This window comes from Dermacentor albipictus, chromosome 3 (genome assembly GCF_038994185.2).
Source record: "Dermacentor albipictus isolate Rhodes 1998 colony chromosome 3, USDA_Dalb.pri_finalv2, whole genome shotgun sequence".
Classification (NCBI taxonomy): domain Eukaryota; kingdom Metazoa; phylum Arthropoda; class Arachnida; order Ixodida; family Ixodidae; genus Dermacentor; species Dermacentor albipictus.
Window position 1 is genome coordinate 35982083 of NC_091823.1, and position 16242 is coordinate 35998324.

The 16242-nt window shown below is 50.6% G+C and overlaps 1 protein-coding gene across 3 annotated transcripts in view; it reads left to right on the plus strand.

Annotated features, from left to right (window-relative positions):
* LOC135902581 (uncharacterized) overlaps positions 1–16242 on the plus strand; it is a 593127-nt gene that overhangs the window by 507207 nt on the left and 69678 nt on the right. The window contains exon 1 of one of the 3 annotated variants that reach the window (XM_065432784.2): positions 14737–14841. The exons of the other annotated variants lie outside the window; for them this stretch is intronic. Coding sequence (XP_065288856.2) covers positions 14816–14841 — 26 coding nt within the window. The 5' untranslated portion in view covers positions 14737–14815. Of the gene's footprint in view, positions 1–14736; positions 14842–16242 lie in introns of those variants that run through there. 3 annotated transcript variants of the gene reach the window in all.

A 16242-nucleotide genomic window follows, 5' to 3' on the forward strand; every position in this document is an offset into this window, starting at 1 on the left:
CCCCGTCCGCACCATCGGCTTCGCAATTTCGTGCACTAACCCCCCCCCCCTTTCCGGTTGGGCTTAAAACGACGCGGAATGGCGTGCTCGCGGACAAAGAGCAAATTCCGGGCCATACATCACGCTTCGATCGAGCCCCGAGACTAGATAACCGGCGGTGCAAACAGGTGCACTCTTCGACGACAATGAAGCGTCCCAACAGGCCTTCAGGCACGCCAGCGACGAGCGTTCGACGTCAGCGCCAATTATAAGGCAGGCCATCGTCGGTGAGGCGCGCACTCGCGTTCGTCCGCTCGCGCGCATGAGCTGTTGCGCCACCCGCTCGCGGTATACGCGTGCATCTCCCCAGACGCGATCTCGTTTCCTCGTTTTCGTTCGACAGAATCTGCACCGTAAATGGAGGCAGGCTTCTGCGCCGTGACAAGCCGGCTTGTCAAGCTGCGTCGGTACCACAGGGATGAAACGCAAGCCGCGTGAGAAAACTGTGCGCCTATGTCTATCGCTGGATGATATTTATTTATTTATTTATTTATTTATTTATTTATTTATTTATTGTCATACTGTTGGGGCGTCTCCCAAGAGCGTCGTCCGATCACTTACTGCTCTTCCGGCAGTCGTTGCAACCACTACGGCGTCTTGACGTAAACGGTCGAGGAGAAAGGGACATGCCGACCCTCTAAGCTTCGTTTGCACGGCGCGGGTCGAGTCGGAAGTCGAGCCGACCCAACCTGACCCAACCGCGTTTACATGCGTCTTGCGTAGTGGATGAACCGGGCGAGTCTGTCCACATCTTTCATTGCGGGTTTGACTTGAGTCGCCTCAACGCTCGCGCGGTCCGACTTAATCGGGTTCACGTACACGTATCTACAAGCAAAATGCCTGGTGTGCTGATGTATGTGTGTGTAGGGGGAAATGTAAAATGACGAGCATCATAAACACGCGCGCAAGCACTCACTCACTCACTCACTCACTCACTCACTCACTCACTCACTCACTCACTCACTCAATCAATCAATCAATCAATCAATCAATCAATCAATCAATCAATCAATCACGCATGAACACGCACGTCTCTCTATTACTCCGTTTCATACATAGCAGTCAATGCTGTGAAGGCTAGAGAGACTTCTTGCAGTGGCTTAAAGGGACACTAAAGGTTACCAGAAAGTCAAGTTAAAGTGGTAGAGCAATGTTCTAGAACGTCTAAGGCGTCAATATAATCGCGAACAGAGCTTTAGTAACCGAGAAATTGAGGTAAATGCATGACACGATTTGAGACCCCCCAGCGACATTCCGGTACTAAACCGATGACGAAAGGTCTCCCCGTAATTAATGTTACTAATACTCAACTACTCGTATTAAAAATATCATTTCACTCGATTATAAGACGGAAAAAATGCTACTTGTCTACGTCTATTCGATTCTAAGAAAAAATAACATTTTGACGTTATCCTTCAGTAATATGGGTGTTCGAAAGGTTTCGTTTTCGCTCGACTCTGCGCGCTCGACTCTGCGCCGCGCACGCTTTGGAGTTTCAGTACTTTCGTTATCGCGTCGTGCTGTGAGGGTTCTGCTGGCTCGCGAAACTTTCATTTGGAACAAGCAGCGAGAATGCCACGTCCATGTGATGTCGTGGGAAGCCCTCGTTGCTTTCCCGCTCCGGAGAGCCGGCGTCGAGGCCGCCGTCGTAGTACGCAACGACGCCGGCAGTGCGAGCCCTCAGCAGCAGGTCGCGCTCGTCGGTGCTCAAATCGCTGAAGTTGAGCCCACCATCGCGAGCCAATCTGTCGGTGTCAGGGTCCATTGCGACGAGCGTCGAAGTTTGCGTCATAGAATGAAGTACCAGCTTATGAGCGTCTTGCGCTGGAGCTTGAGGTATAGTAGCGGCGCCTGGTGGCGGTGCGGGAAACGACATCTGGGTCGGCTGTGGCGAAGCACGTTTCTAGGCCGAGTTTTGCGTCGATTCGCACTTTTTTATGCCCTGTTGCGAGTGCGGAAAGGCTCGTCACTTCTCACAGACCACGCCGACCACGCTGCGAGCTCGCCGCAGCCTATAGTTTAACGAAAACGGACTTTCCGTGTGCCGTGGGACGTAATGTGGGACGTAATTAGTTTCTCCTTCCGCTAGCCACTATACTCCCGCTTTCGCTCTGCTGTCGGCTCTGTCTTGGCTCTGTTTCTGGCCGCGCATTTGCGTTTTGCGCAGAAAAGCCGTAGCGCCGTCTGCGGACGCCGTTCTACTCACCGATGGCGCAACGTCACTATGAGACCATGATGTCAGTTCTCCTCGATCGGAGGGCGGGCGATTTGAACTGCGCTAGAGGTACGCGGACGCTTCAGAACGCATTTTCTCTTAAAATAAGTCTCTCCTTGCCACGAAACAAGCGTTTCGAGGTTTCTGTGATGGTATTTCAACAGTCCACGTTGACTTAATAGTAACCTTTAGTGTCCCTTTAATCGTTCGCACTTGGATATAGTTCGATATGCTTTGACCGCAGTTGTGTGCAACTGTTATTTATATAGGCTCACTATGAACGAAACAATTTAACCCACTGTGGTATGCGGTTGTTGATGCGTCGTACGACCTTTATTAAAATTTTTGTTGTTCTTTTAGTGTTTTTTTATTTGCAACCCGTCGCGAGGAGCCTCGCGTGCATGCTCGCGCGAGCGAACGCTTTTGGCACGCAGCGAAGCGTGGATGGAACGCAGCGGAGCGATAACTTCACCTAATTTCTTGTATAGCTTCCGCAACGTTGACTGCTATGTATGGGAAGGAGTATAGTTTCCCTGGCGTTCGAAACCACGTCTTGTTCATTATCAGCCGTTGTTGCTGCTTCGACGCGCCACTGAAAGTCCCCTTTAGTGCAGTTAGGCTCGACTGAACTGGCGTTCGTCGACGTGCGCATCGGCATCTCGTTAGTCTGTGTTCTGACTGAGAGGAAAGCGCGCGGTATACTGACTAGGATGCCGACAATACGTTGAAACGCTTCTGCACTTCTCTGCATGTCTATATACTCTAACCCAGTAAACAGCGCAGCCTTCCTCCTGCGTCCGTTTGTTCCGACGGATTAAATACGTTTATAGTTCGCTAAGCAGATTCAGTCTGTGCATATAATGCCCGTGTCTGTTCTGACAGATTAAATGTGTATATAGTTCGCTAAGCAAATTTAATCCGTGCATATGATGTCCGTGCCTTAATCCATTTTTTTTGTCGTATTTTTACTAGAGTGTGAGGATTCGCGAACTCTTTGAACGCCATCTCTCTCTCTCTCTCTCTCTCTCTCTCTCTCTCTCTCTCTCTCTCTCTCTTTCAGCTGAAGCTAAACAGAAGCAGTAAATCTACCTATACTTACGCTAGGTTAATCTTCCACGCAGGTACGTGCAAAAGAGGGGGGGGGGGGGGCAGTTGGTACCTTTACTAGTACGAATGTGAATAATGCCCACCGTTTGCCATGAAGACGCGTAAGCCCGCAGAAGAGAAATGAAATAAGGTGTATCTCACAGGTATACGCCTGTGAGATACACCTCTCCTTTTCTTGAAAAACAAGGAACCACATCAAATGGACTCGTGCAGGAAAGAAGCGCCATAATAACACCGCCAAGAACAAGTAAACAAGCGGAAGTATAAAGTCATGTTTTCCAGTAGCGGTTTTTTTTTAATTAGCTCTGGAAGAAATATAGAGAAATATATTTTTGTGGTACAATGACAGTTCTTTTGGGTCCCTTGTTTAACGCTCTACCAAGTGCCAAAACCGACTCGTTATTTGGGAAGTCGCGTATACGATGCGTGGTCACCAGGTCCGGTACAGCCGCGTATAGCGCAGGACGCTGTGGTTCTGGACGTACTGTTATGATTGGGGGTTCAATCCCATCGCTCGTGATCCGTCGTCAAGATTGGGGTCAAATTAAGCCCGCTGCTTTCCAATTAGCATAGTCGCGCACAATAAGCTTCGCGCACAATAAGCGCCGCCCGCCTTATTATACCTGCTGTAGACCGTTCTGGCTTCGTCGCTATACATCCGATCCCACGGTCTTTATTTATTGAGGCCCTCGTCCCTGCCCTTCAGTCGACTCCCCCTTTGTACTCTGATAAGCTAACCGATGAGCGTCTTCTTCTCGGTCAGCTTCCACTCGGAGCTGGATTCGCGACGCTGGCTGGTTGCATGGGCTCTCGCCCTGAGCTCTTCGTGAGGAACGAGAAAAGCGTAGACGGCGGCTCTTCGCAGCGCGAAGCTGCTTGACGGACGACGGGCTCGGATTTCTGGCAGTGACGCATCCGTCCCGTCTCCACCGGAGCCGGCTTGCCTGATTGCGTAATTGGATGCGTCTCCCTTTTCGTATATAAAACTGGCTGCGAAATAAAGCCCTGCCTTTTTTTCACAGGCCTATATTATAATCTCGCCGCTCTTGAAGCTTTCGCGTGCGCTTTGAACGCTGCCTTCCTGTGCCCGTTCTCTGATTGGCACTCGGCCATGTTTGAGGTCCGACGTGTGTTTTAACGCGAAGCTTTTCTAGGCGAACCTTTCCTGATTCTCCTGACCTTTCTTGACAGCTGGCTTCCTCCGTACACTATACCACCTCTTCGTATCTTTGGCCCTTGAAGTGCATAGAGAGGTTGAGAGTCACCTAAGTGTACAGACATCCTTACGTGATTTGAATGCGAAAGCATGAGAACTTGTCTAAGTTACCACCTTAAATTAGAACTCCACCTTAATCCACTTTGCTCTAATTTGTACGAGCCTTAATCCACCTCAATCCAATCTTGGGACGAGGCCAGGTCGTTTTGTTTTTCTTTCCTTTTTTTTCTTTTCTTTTTTTTCTTTTTCTTTTTAATGAACGACCATGGCGTTCGTCCAACGCCGTGGCCGCTCACCGTGGCGTTTCGCAGGGCTAGCCGCAGCAGGTCCACGTAACGTAAAGTCATCACTTGGTCACGTGGGTTTGGTTACCACCGAATGACACCACCAGGTGCGGGAGTTTCCGCTTCATGGGACATATAATGATTTCGCACTAAAATTCGAATCGCTGCTTGTGCTTCGACCAATTTTCCCGAGGGACCCCGCCATTTTTCTTTTGATATACCGTAACGGTGTTTCGTGGCACTGTATACTAGACAAATTTCATATTCCGCCATAACTATAAACACGTGATCGTTTTGATGCCCATTGTGTACGCCTGTTGCAAATCTATGGCACCGGTAATGCGAACTTTTCATAATGAACGCCCCCCTCGTATTCCTGATGTTTGCTAGCTACCAACTTAGCTACGTACACTACGCAGCGTAGAAATGGTAGTTATTCTAGGCCACTCTGGCTGTTGTCAGGATTGGGGGCTCAATCCCATCGTCCGTGGTCCTTTGCAAAGATTGGAGTGCGGCATGAATTCGAAGGTAGCTGGCCCATGCCGTCGTCCAACTTATTTACGCTGAGATCGTTGATGAAGTGAAGAACTACTTCTCATCGAGAACGAGGAAAAAGGGTTTATTTACAGAAATTAAATCAGTCTAACATGACTGCTTGAGAAAAAGAGTAACAGTCCAACATGACTGCATGAGAGAAGTGACTCAGTCTAACATGACTGCTCAAGAGAAGTGTCTCCAGCATGCGCACAACCACAGTTTTTATACACTTGGTCCGCCGGCCATACGGGGCGGAGACTGTTCGTTTAGTCATCACCAACTCGCCGCCGCTCTGCTGATCAGTTTACAGACACAAAGGCACACACATTCCGAAGCCCAAGCGACGGCGTTGAAGGGGGTGCCGTTCCGGAAAGTATCGACGCCGATCGAGGGTCGCTCGTTGTTTTGCGCCTGCCAAAAACGTGAGAAGCGAAAATATACGTCGTTCCCGCGGCAGCTTGTCCAGGCGTGTCAAATCAGCTCCGCGTTGGGGAACTCTGGAATCATTGTCCACACACCGAACTCGTCCCGTCACAATGTCGAAGGGGCTGGAGGGAGGCAGCGGATTCCAGCGCAAAGGCCGCTTCTTTGAACGCCTCCCAGCTGCAGCGACGGGGAGGGTGCGGGATGCGCGTCTTGCACCCCTTGTCGTAATCGGGTGGCAAGGTGGCAATCTTGTTTCGCAGCACGCCATTCTTGACAGCGCCTCCATGGCCCGGAAAGTCTCGACTGTCTAGCGCTGACAACCGCTAGGCAGGAAGAGAACGGCTGCTGGTCAGGGGGGGATTGACGTCTTGGCTCGCAGCGACCACTTGTGCATTGATGTCACCGCCCCCAAACATCCAACAAGGACAGGCAACTGCAAAATGAACCCCACAACACGGCTCTGCGCCGAGATGACGTGCATTGGCTCTCACCTTAGACTCGCTAGGCTTCAAAAAAAAAAACAACATAAGTGCAGAAACAAAAAAAATGCTACATTTCACTATGCCAATTTCTGAAGCAAATTCCTGCTGACAAATTCAGCAATTAATGGAGGGAATTCTGCTGAAAGAGAGGGGATTTTCTTCGCCTGAAGAAAAGCTAACACTAGTAACCCTAAAATTTAGGCGGGACCCTCAAACGCAGAATTCAAATTAGCCTGCTCAAACCATCCGCATTGCTATGCAACTTTCCCTTCTTATATCTAACGGAGAAGTTGTACTCTTGGAGAGTGAGGCTCCATCGGAGCAAGCGGCCGTTTTTGTGTGACATTTGATTGAGCCACGTCAGAGGACAGTGGTCGGTCTCGAAGATGAACTTCGCTCCGTACAAGTAACACGACAACTTCTGGGCGGCCCAAACCAAACAAGCGCATTCCTTCTCTGAAGCGCTGTAGGCTTCCTCTCTTACATTTAGTTTACGGCTGGCGTAGAGCATAGGATGCTCCTCGTTATCGTCGCCGACCTGACTAAGTACCACGCCCATACCTCTGTCGCTTGCGTCGCATTGAACTATGAATTCCTTTGTGTAGTCTGGCGCGCGAAGCACAGGGCGAGAAACCAATAGCGTTTTCAAACTTTGGAAAGCGTTCTCCTTGTCCTTATCCCAGTGTACGTTACTCGGTGCTCCCTTTCGGAGGGCGTCTGTTAATGGACTTGCCAATTGCGAGTAATTCGGGATGTACGGTTGATAGTACCCCACAAGTCCCAAAAATGAACGAAGGTCCGTTTTCGGGCGCGGCTGAGAAAATTCTCCAATCGTAGCTATTTTCAGCTCAGCCGGCCGTCTCATGTCCTGACCGACAACATGGCCCAGATAAGTAACCTGCGAACAACCAAACCTACACTTTTCCGCTTTCATCGTTAAGTCGACTCTAAACGTACGAAGCCTCGCATTCTTGTCGTAATAGAATTTGGCGTTCCTTTGAGCTATTTCCATGTTCTTTCCGACTAGTTCTTGGGTTGCGCTTAGCCGTTCCAGTAAATTTAGCACGTATTCAACCACGGTTGGACTCTCCCCTCTTTCCTCCCACATCTCTCTTAACATTCTCAGTGGAGACCGGAGTGTCCTCCCATACACTAGTTCTGCTGGTGAGAACCCTGTCGCCTCATGTGGAACCGTTCGCAAAGCAAACAAAGTTGCCGGCAGACAGTTCTCCCAGTCCTCCTTGTGCTCGTAACAGAGCGCACGCAAAACTCGCTTAAGCACCGAATGCCACCTCTCTACACTGTTTGACTGAGGGTGATAGACAGAACTGTGTATTAACTTTACCCCGCACTTTTGCAAGAATGTGGAAGTCAGTGCGCTCGTGAATACTGACCCTTGATCTGCCTGAATTTCGGCTGGAAACCCAACTCGTGCAAACACTGTCAAAAGCGCGTCTACTACTTCGGTGGAGCTGAGCTCTTTCAAAGGGATTGCTTCTGGAAACTTGGTAGCCGGACACAGCATGGTAAACAAGTACCTGTAGCCTGATTTTGTTTTTGGAAGAGGCCCTACCGTGTCTATTACAAGTCGTCTGAAAGGCTCTGTTATTAAGGGGACTACCTTCAGTGGAGCTTTCCATGTCTCTCCTGGTTTACCAGAACGCTGGCAGGCGTCGCATGATCTTACAAAGTTTTCTACATCTTTGAAACAGCCAGGCCAGTAGTATTCCATAAGCAATCTTTCCTTTGATTTGTTTATGCCTAGGTGGCCGGACCACCCATTTCCATGACAAAGACTCAAAAGGTCCTCCCTATACTTAGTAGGTATGACTAACTGATCTAAAATCCTACCCTTTCGATCTCTGTAATGCCGATACAACAATCCTCCTCTCTCATGTATCGTTACGTTGCGCCTAGCAATGCCTTCTTTAGCTGTGTCACGTAATTTAGCTAAGCTCCCATCATTCTTTTGCTCAGCTGCCAGTGACTCTCTATCCACGCGTAAGAGTTGATCAAAGTTCTTTGAGGCCGGTGATAATAACGACCCTGTCTCGCTTGTGAGCGCGTCTGCTTTCTCTTCCTGCAGGCTAGAACTCTGACACTCTAGTGCTACGCTCTCATTGAGCTGGTCAGCTGGCAGGCTCTCCTCAACTGTTCTTTTGTCCCTCGGGCCTAGCTCGGATTCTGGTATTGAAGTTATTCCCTTTTCTGCTTCCGCTGGAGGAGCTTGAGCATTTTCAGCCGAAAGCGCCGCGATCTTACGAGCTTGGCCTCGGGTCAATGCCTGTACTATGCCCTCTCCCAGTTTGAGCCCTCTGTCACGCAGTAACTGATTCGAACGATTCGAAAAGATGTAGGGATACTGCAGTGACAAAAATTTGGAAACTGCAGCCTCAGTCTCTAGCTCCCCGAATGGTCCACTGATTTTGACTTTGGCCATGGGCAGACACACGCTGTGTTCTTCTACAACCTGTTTTATCCACGCTACTTCTCCGGTGAAGTCATCTACCATCACGTAAGACGGATGGACAATGTCCAGCGTGGCGGCACTGTCTCTTAGCACTCGGCATGGTTTTCCGTTAACTTGCAGGTCGTGGAGATATGGACTTAAAAGTTCCATATTCTCATCTTTTTCCTCCACGTAGGAAAAAACTACGCTAGACTTCTCGCAGTTTACAGCTATATGTCCCAGTTTGTGGCATTTGTAACAGCGAATTGGTCTAACAGATTCGAATTTTCTTTTCTGTTCTTTTTGTGCGGTTTCTCCGTTAAGTTTCTCCTCGCTCTTTTCTGCGGGCTTTTCCGCCATGTCTACAGGCTCGGATCGTCTAGTTTGCGCACCCTTTTTGAACGGAAATGGTTTCCGCGGTCCATTTCGACCGTCCCAGTTTCCCTCCTCGGCGTTCAACTTTCTACGGGTTGCGTACTCTTCGGCTAATTCAGCCGCCCTTTCCACAGTGTTTACATTACCTCTGTCTTGCACCCACAGTTTCACAGCTTGGGGGATGGTTTTGTAAAACTGCTCTAGACACATGCATTCAATGATCATGTCTCTGCTGTCGTACGCTTCCGCGCTTTTAAGCCACTCGACTAGGTTGGCCTTTAAGCTATATGCAAACTCCGGATAGCCCTCGCTATCTTTCTTGCCTGTGCTCCTAAACCTTTGCCGAAAAGCTTCGGCTGAAAGGCGGTATTTCTTCAGGAGACTAGCCTTAACTTTTGCATAATCATATGCATCCTGCACACTCAGTCTGGCGATTACTTCCGCCGCCTCACACGGCAACATAGATAGCAACCGCTGTGGCCATGTACTCGGGCCGAAGTTCATCTTTTCGCAAGTCCTTTCAAAATTGCATAGGAACAAGCCTATGTCGGTCCCGACCTCAAATGGCTTTAATAGCCTGTCCATGCGGTATGATTCTGCCTCACTTGATCGTCCCAGAGCGCCTTCACTTCCTTGAGACAACTCCAAATGTTTGCTTTCAAGTTCAAGTTGCATTTTTCTTAACTCGCGATCTTTGTCGCGTTCCTCCCTTTCTTTATCGCGTTCCTCTCTCTCTCGCTTTTCTCTTTCTCTTTCCCGTTCTTCTCTTTCTCTTTCCCGTTTCTCTCTCTTTTTGAGATGTTCCATTCCCATTTCAATATCTGCCTCACTGGCCTGATTGGAAATTAGCTCCAATAATTCCGATTTGAGCATTTCCTTGCGTACATCTAGGCCCAGTTCCTCACCAACAATCAACAACTCGTCTCTCAGCAGTGTCCTTAACTCCATGACTGCTGCTTTACTGCCTTGATTCTGCTCTCTAAATCTAGCTAGGAAAACACAACCTAGCTAACACATGACAATCTAGCTTCCCTACTGTTCTAAACAGAACAACCACAAAATGAAGCCTAGAGAGTCAAAGCAAAAACCAAGCACTCACCGCAGATACAGCACCATGTCGCAAAGTCCATCCCACCGCTGCCACCAGTTGTCAGGATTGGGGGCTCAATCCCATCGTCCGTGGTCCTTTGCAAAGATTGGAGTGCGGCATGAATTCGAAGGTAGCTGGCCCATGCCGTCGTCCAACTTATTTACGCTGAGATCGTTGATGAAGTGAAGAACTGCTTCTCATCGAGAACGAGGAAAAAGGGTTTATTTACAGAAATTAAATCAGTCTAACATGACTGCTTGAGAAAAAGAGTAACAGTCCAACATGACTGCATGAGAGAAGTGACTCAGTCTAACATGACTGCTCAAGAGAAGTGTCTCCAGCATGCGCACAACCACAGTTTTTATACACTTGGTCCGCCGGCCATACGGGGCGGAGACTGTTCGTTTAGTCATCACCAACTTGCCGCCGCTCTGCTGATCAGTTTACAGACACAAAGGCACACACATTCCGAAGCCCAAGCGACGGCGTTGAAGGGGGTGCCGTTCCGGAAAGTATCGACGCCGATCGAGGGTCGCTCGTTGTTTTGCGCCTGCCAAAAACGTGAGAAGCGAAAATATACGTCGTTCCCGCGGCAGCTTGTCCAGGCGTGTCAAATCAGCTCCGCGTTGGGGAACTCTGGAATCATTGTCCACACACCGAACTCGTCCCGTCACAATGTCGAAGGGGCTGGAGGGAGGCGGCGGATTCCAGCGCAAAGGCCGCTTCTTTGAACGCCTCCCAGCTGCAGCGACGGGGAGGGTGCGGGATGCGCGTCTTGCACCCCTTGTCGTAATCGGGTGGCAAGGTGGCAATCTTGTTTCGCAGCACGCCATTCTTGACACTGTGCGGCTATATACGTGCGTGCGCGGCACACCCGCGCAATCTTCGGCACTGACCACGTGATGAGGGTGGCGCTAGAAGTTCGCTCTACTATAAATGCGTGCATGAATCGTTTCGCTTCTCTGCGACCGGTATGTCCTCTCCCTGACATAATTCTGAATGCATACCCCCCCCCCCTCTCCACTGCCGCGGACACACTACACCGCAAATTACGGAGCAGTCGCACCGCCCTATCGTTGCTAGAACTCGCGGATGAATGATTGCGCAGGGAAACTCGAGCTGCCGAGTTGGCCACAGAAAAAGAAGAAATGTAAAGTGTGGGAGCTCGTGTCATCCTAAGGAAGCGCGGTTAACCCACCCCCTTCCCCCATCTCCTCCTCGTCCTCCTGATCACTCTTTATTGCGGCGTGTTTCGCGATGCCACGCCGGCCGCGTATGTGTGCGGGCCGCAGCTCTAAAAGCGTGCAGTGTTGTGGAAAGTCTATAGAAAGCGCGAAGTTGTTTTCGCACTGGTTCCGCGCTTTGTCGTTCCTTTCGATATGTGGCGGCGACAAATAGTCACTTAGCTTGCTTGAGCTAATAAGTATTATATAAATGCATAGCAGTCCAGCATGTTGCTATCTCTCTGATTGACAAGCGGCTGTGACATTGATATCACGTACCATGCCAGATTGATGGACTCTAACGGACGATGTGTGTGTGCTGTGCTATGTGCTCTCTCTTTCTCTCTCCCCCTTCCCCATCTTTCATCGCCCCCATCCCTCTCCCATGTGTAGATCAGCAAACCGGTTAAGCTAAACTGGTTAACCTCCCTGCCTTTCCTTCTCCACTTTTTCATTCCTTCCTTCCTTCCTTCCTTCCTTCCTTCCTTCCTTCCTTCCTTCTATCTCTTCGTTAAAACCTATATTTCTATATTATACGGTTACCTATGCTTGTGATGATCCTGGCTTTGTCAATATCTAATTGCCTGCTTTTTATTGCGATAGCAATTATATGGACACTCCAGGCACATTTCTGCCATCGCCGTGAGGCTCCGTATGAAGTCCAGGGGTGATCAAATCGTGGCCGCGCGCCGTATGCTATATGTGCAAGTGAAATCATGTGAGGGCGAGCCGGCCATGGCGGCTCAATCTCGCGCACGCAACGGCGGAAAGCTGGGAGGAAGCGCGCCGTCTTCCGTCGCGTTCAAAGCTCCTGGGGAAGATCAGGGAGGGGGAGGGGGAAGGGGCGTTCTACTCCGGGCGGCCGCGCGCCCGTCCGCCCGGGCCGCTATATCTTGAAAGCCATCAGCGATGAGGACAGAGACCGGCGCGCGCTGTGTTTTCGCGGCTTAGTCCGCGTTGGTGCGAAACGCGGCACGAAGGTCAATTCGCTCGCTACGGCTGCCGCGCTTCCTCACTGCAGCGTTTTGACAGCGAGTTTCCGCGGTCATCGAGTGAGATGTGTTCATGTATTATGGTGCACGCGTGGCACCATGCTTGTTAACTTCGTTAGTATACATGTCTTTACTAGCTTATACGGTCGATGAAACTACTACCCATACTTCGTATAGTTGCCCACAATTTTGCTATCGTAATCGATGCATCGCCTTTCGGGGAAAACTGCGACTTTTTTTTCCCACCAATATTCTGAACGCCTCTTGCAGATCTCTGCTGTGGGCCAGCTAATATTGTAAAAAACAGCGCTAACTACAGGGCCACACGTAGACAAACAACACAGGCCTATATATATATATATATATATATATATATATATATATATATATATATATATATATATATATACACATATATAGTGTCGATTACGTGCGGTCTTGTAGAACGTTTGCCTTATCTGGTTTTCGCTGTTGCGTTTCCCCGCGGAGCGCTCGAATGGCAATGCACTGTTTTAGTGAGAGAGCAGGTGGCTGCGTACGCGTATATACGCAGGATTGAAGAGCTCTGGGAAGGAAACAGGTTCGAGGGGCGCGGGTACGCCTCCCTAAAGCTCTTCGCTACGGAGCTCCACAGATTGCCGCTAGCTGAGCGCGTCTCCTGCCCGCACAATCTCATTCCCCGCGGGCCACCCTGAAATTCCAATTGCGCGTCTCGGCAGCGGACAGGGTGGGCGGAACGCGACGAATAAGAACAAGGTATACTTCACACACTTTCGCTTCGGTAGCGTCCTCCTCCTCCTCCTCCCTCTGGAATAATTTTTCAATTTTTCGCTTGTTAGGAGGAGTCCGCGAATGAGGGAGCGACAAAAAAAAGGGGGGGGGAGAATTAAGGAAATAAAACAAAAGAAACAGAGGCGTGAATTGATAATCGCGAAGCAGCGATAGCTGCCGTTGCATATTGGTGTTCTTGTTTGGTCTTTTGCTGCGTTGTTCTTTGTGCTCCTTGCGTTCTTTTTGTCCTTATACGCGGATCGCAAAACAGTCACGTGTGTGTGTAGGGGCTGTGTGTATATATCGCTCTCTACAAGCTCTTCCAAGCTGCGGGTTCCGTGATTCGGAAACTAACTGGAACCCGTATTATACATTCTCTGCCGCCCCCGCTTCTATCGAGATAAGAGTCTGCAGCGTATGCCTCGTTTCGTTTCCATTTGAAAGTTTTGAAAGCAGGCGAACCAAAGTTTGCGGACGGCTATATATCGCCCTTGCTCATGAAAGAACCGAACCACTGCAGTGCGTTGTAAGTCATGCGCACATGCTTTTCCAGCGGTGTGTGATTTTTCATTTTTGTTTGGGAGACGCCGTATACCGCGCCTTTAGCGTGCGCGAGAAACGCGGATAATATATACCCTAACATTTAGCAGACGCTGTTGGGATTGCCCGTATACCGATGAAATCGTGGAGAAAGAAGAAAATCAACGCGAAATTCAATCACGAATTCTCGAGCTCGTCGGCAAATAACGTTGCGGATTATCGAACTTGTCACGCAGAAGGCAGCAGTCGACAGACAACACAGATGACAGACCGACGCAGTAGGACGAATTCTAAGACCTAGAATATATCTTGATGCGGGTCTGAAACCTCGGACAAGGGGGTCGAAATTTATGGTTATTTTTCTAGCGCGCACAAGCAGTTCGCGTCCTCTGTTCTTAAAATTCTGTAATAGAGGGTTGCTGAAATCGCTGACCGAATGTTTTTGGACGTTATCGGTCCAGCGTATAGAGATAAGTCGATTTTAGGTGTCGCGCATGCGCAGTGCCGGTTTTCACGCTATTGTTTCGGTACGCGATCTGCCTCTCATGCCTGCTGCGCTCCTGAAACAAACTGCCCCGGCCGCGGGAAATGAAGTCGAGAGTTGGCATTGCGTTCATGCGGAGTTTGTATACCCGTGCACGATGGAGGTTTCCGCCTTACGGGACGGGAGCGGCTTGCGTACCCAAGATACCAAAGACTGCCTGTATTTTTCTAGGATCCAACCGACTCGCGAATATACGCCGGCAGGACGCTAGCTTCTGCGTCCCTTAATCTAAGACTCTCTAACGTCTCACGATGCGAGTACAAGATCTTCAGGCGAGGCCAGGCGACAGCGGCATGCGTGGTGCGCGCGGCGGATGCGTCCACTTCCGCTGCCTCGGGGTTTGTTTTTTTTTTCGGGGGGGGGGAGGGGGCTGATTTCTGAAACGTGGCGAGGCGAGCCCAAACCTCAACTCCCTCGCTCCGGGGTCCCATCTGGAGACGCAGTCACGTGGACGGGCGTGTATTTTTGGCGCAGCGCGGCCCGCGAGCTGGCTGAGTGCGACCGCCCCCCGGCGGCCGCGCGGCCATGGCGACCGGATGGGTCTTCGGCCGGTGAGTCTGGCGTCACCTGCGCTTGTTCGCAGGCCGCATTTTCTTGCTTCTGCCCAATCTTTTTTTCCAACAGCCTTGTGGGCCCCGCGCTGCTCTTTTGTTCTTTTCTAACTCGAGCTGTGGTGGAGGCAGCCTTTGTCGTGCTCCACGCTCTATTCTGCCGTCGCCTATATAGTTCCTTGCTCTAAGCTGTGGATCGCGGCCGCTCGAAGGCTCGCGAGGCTTCGTCGTGGAGGAGAGCCAGCTCGAGGCGTGCGCCGCAGCCGCTACCTGCGGCCGTTCCAGCTGCGGCTAGACCTCGAGTGTGTACGGAAGACGACCCACACTGGAAGCACGCGGTGCGGTGTATACGCTTGTTCGCGCACGCACGCGTGAAAGTGGCCCCTCGCGAGAAGACGATCCACGGTGACGCAGCGTGGACCGAACAGGAGCCCGCATCTTTCTGGCGAGCGATCGCTTTCTCGACCATCTTCACGTGTGTGCCGCGTAATACCCGGTTAGACTTCTCTTTTGCGAACCTGACTTACAGCGCGTGCATAGACAAAAAAAAAACGAAAGAATGAACGAATATAAGCGCCTTTTGTCCTTTTCTCTGTGTATACTCACTGTAAGTCGAGTTTGCAATGGAACCCCATCTAGCCGGAACCCAGACCCTGCTTCGGTATATAGACTTCTCACACTGAGGCGCCGGGCGTCCTGTCACTTCTCTGCCGATTCCTATACAACGCTCACTGAAGTGACATCCCCGAAAGTGATCTCTCGAGTGTGCCGCCGCCGATGCTCTCTCGTTGGGCGTCCCTTACTGAGCGCGGCCGATGCACGTCTCTTCTCGGGCTGACTGTATAAGTATGCGCAGCAATGCGTCGCGCGTGGTGTCCGCGCTTCGTCGAACTTGTTTCGCATTTTGCTTCTGCAGGTAGTAAAGTCAAGCGCGGAACTATCCACGGTGCAGGTATTGGCCATGCTGGTGCTGTTTTTATTCTTTCTTTTTTGTTGCGCTATATACACGTCGCCACGTGGCGCGTGCGTGGGCTGTGGTGGCACGTGGCCAACCCGCGTCTTGCGAGTGGGCGTCACACAGCCTGAAAAATAAGCAGCCGTCTTTCCACGCCGAAGCTTATTTTTCGCCGACCGCCAGTGAGCCGCTCTTTGCGTGACCAACTGACGCTGCTTTCGGAGTTCGTGTCCGCACGCACGTATACGACTCCGGGCTTCGAAGTTCATATCGGCCGCACTGGAATGGGTGATCTATAGACAAACCTGCGGAGACTTCTCTGTGTACCCTTGTGGGACATTTATGACGTTCACAAAAGGGGCCAATTTTGTGCGAAAGGACGTCTCGCGTGGCGTCTTGCACTTTTTTTTTTTTTGCGCGACTCTGAATTCACCGAACCTTGGTGG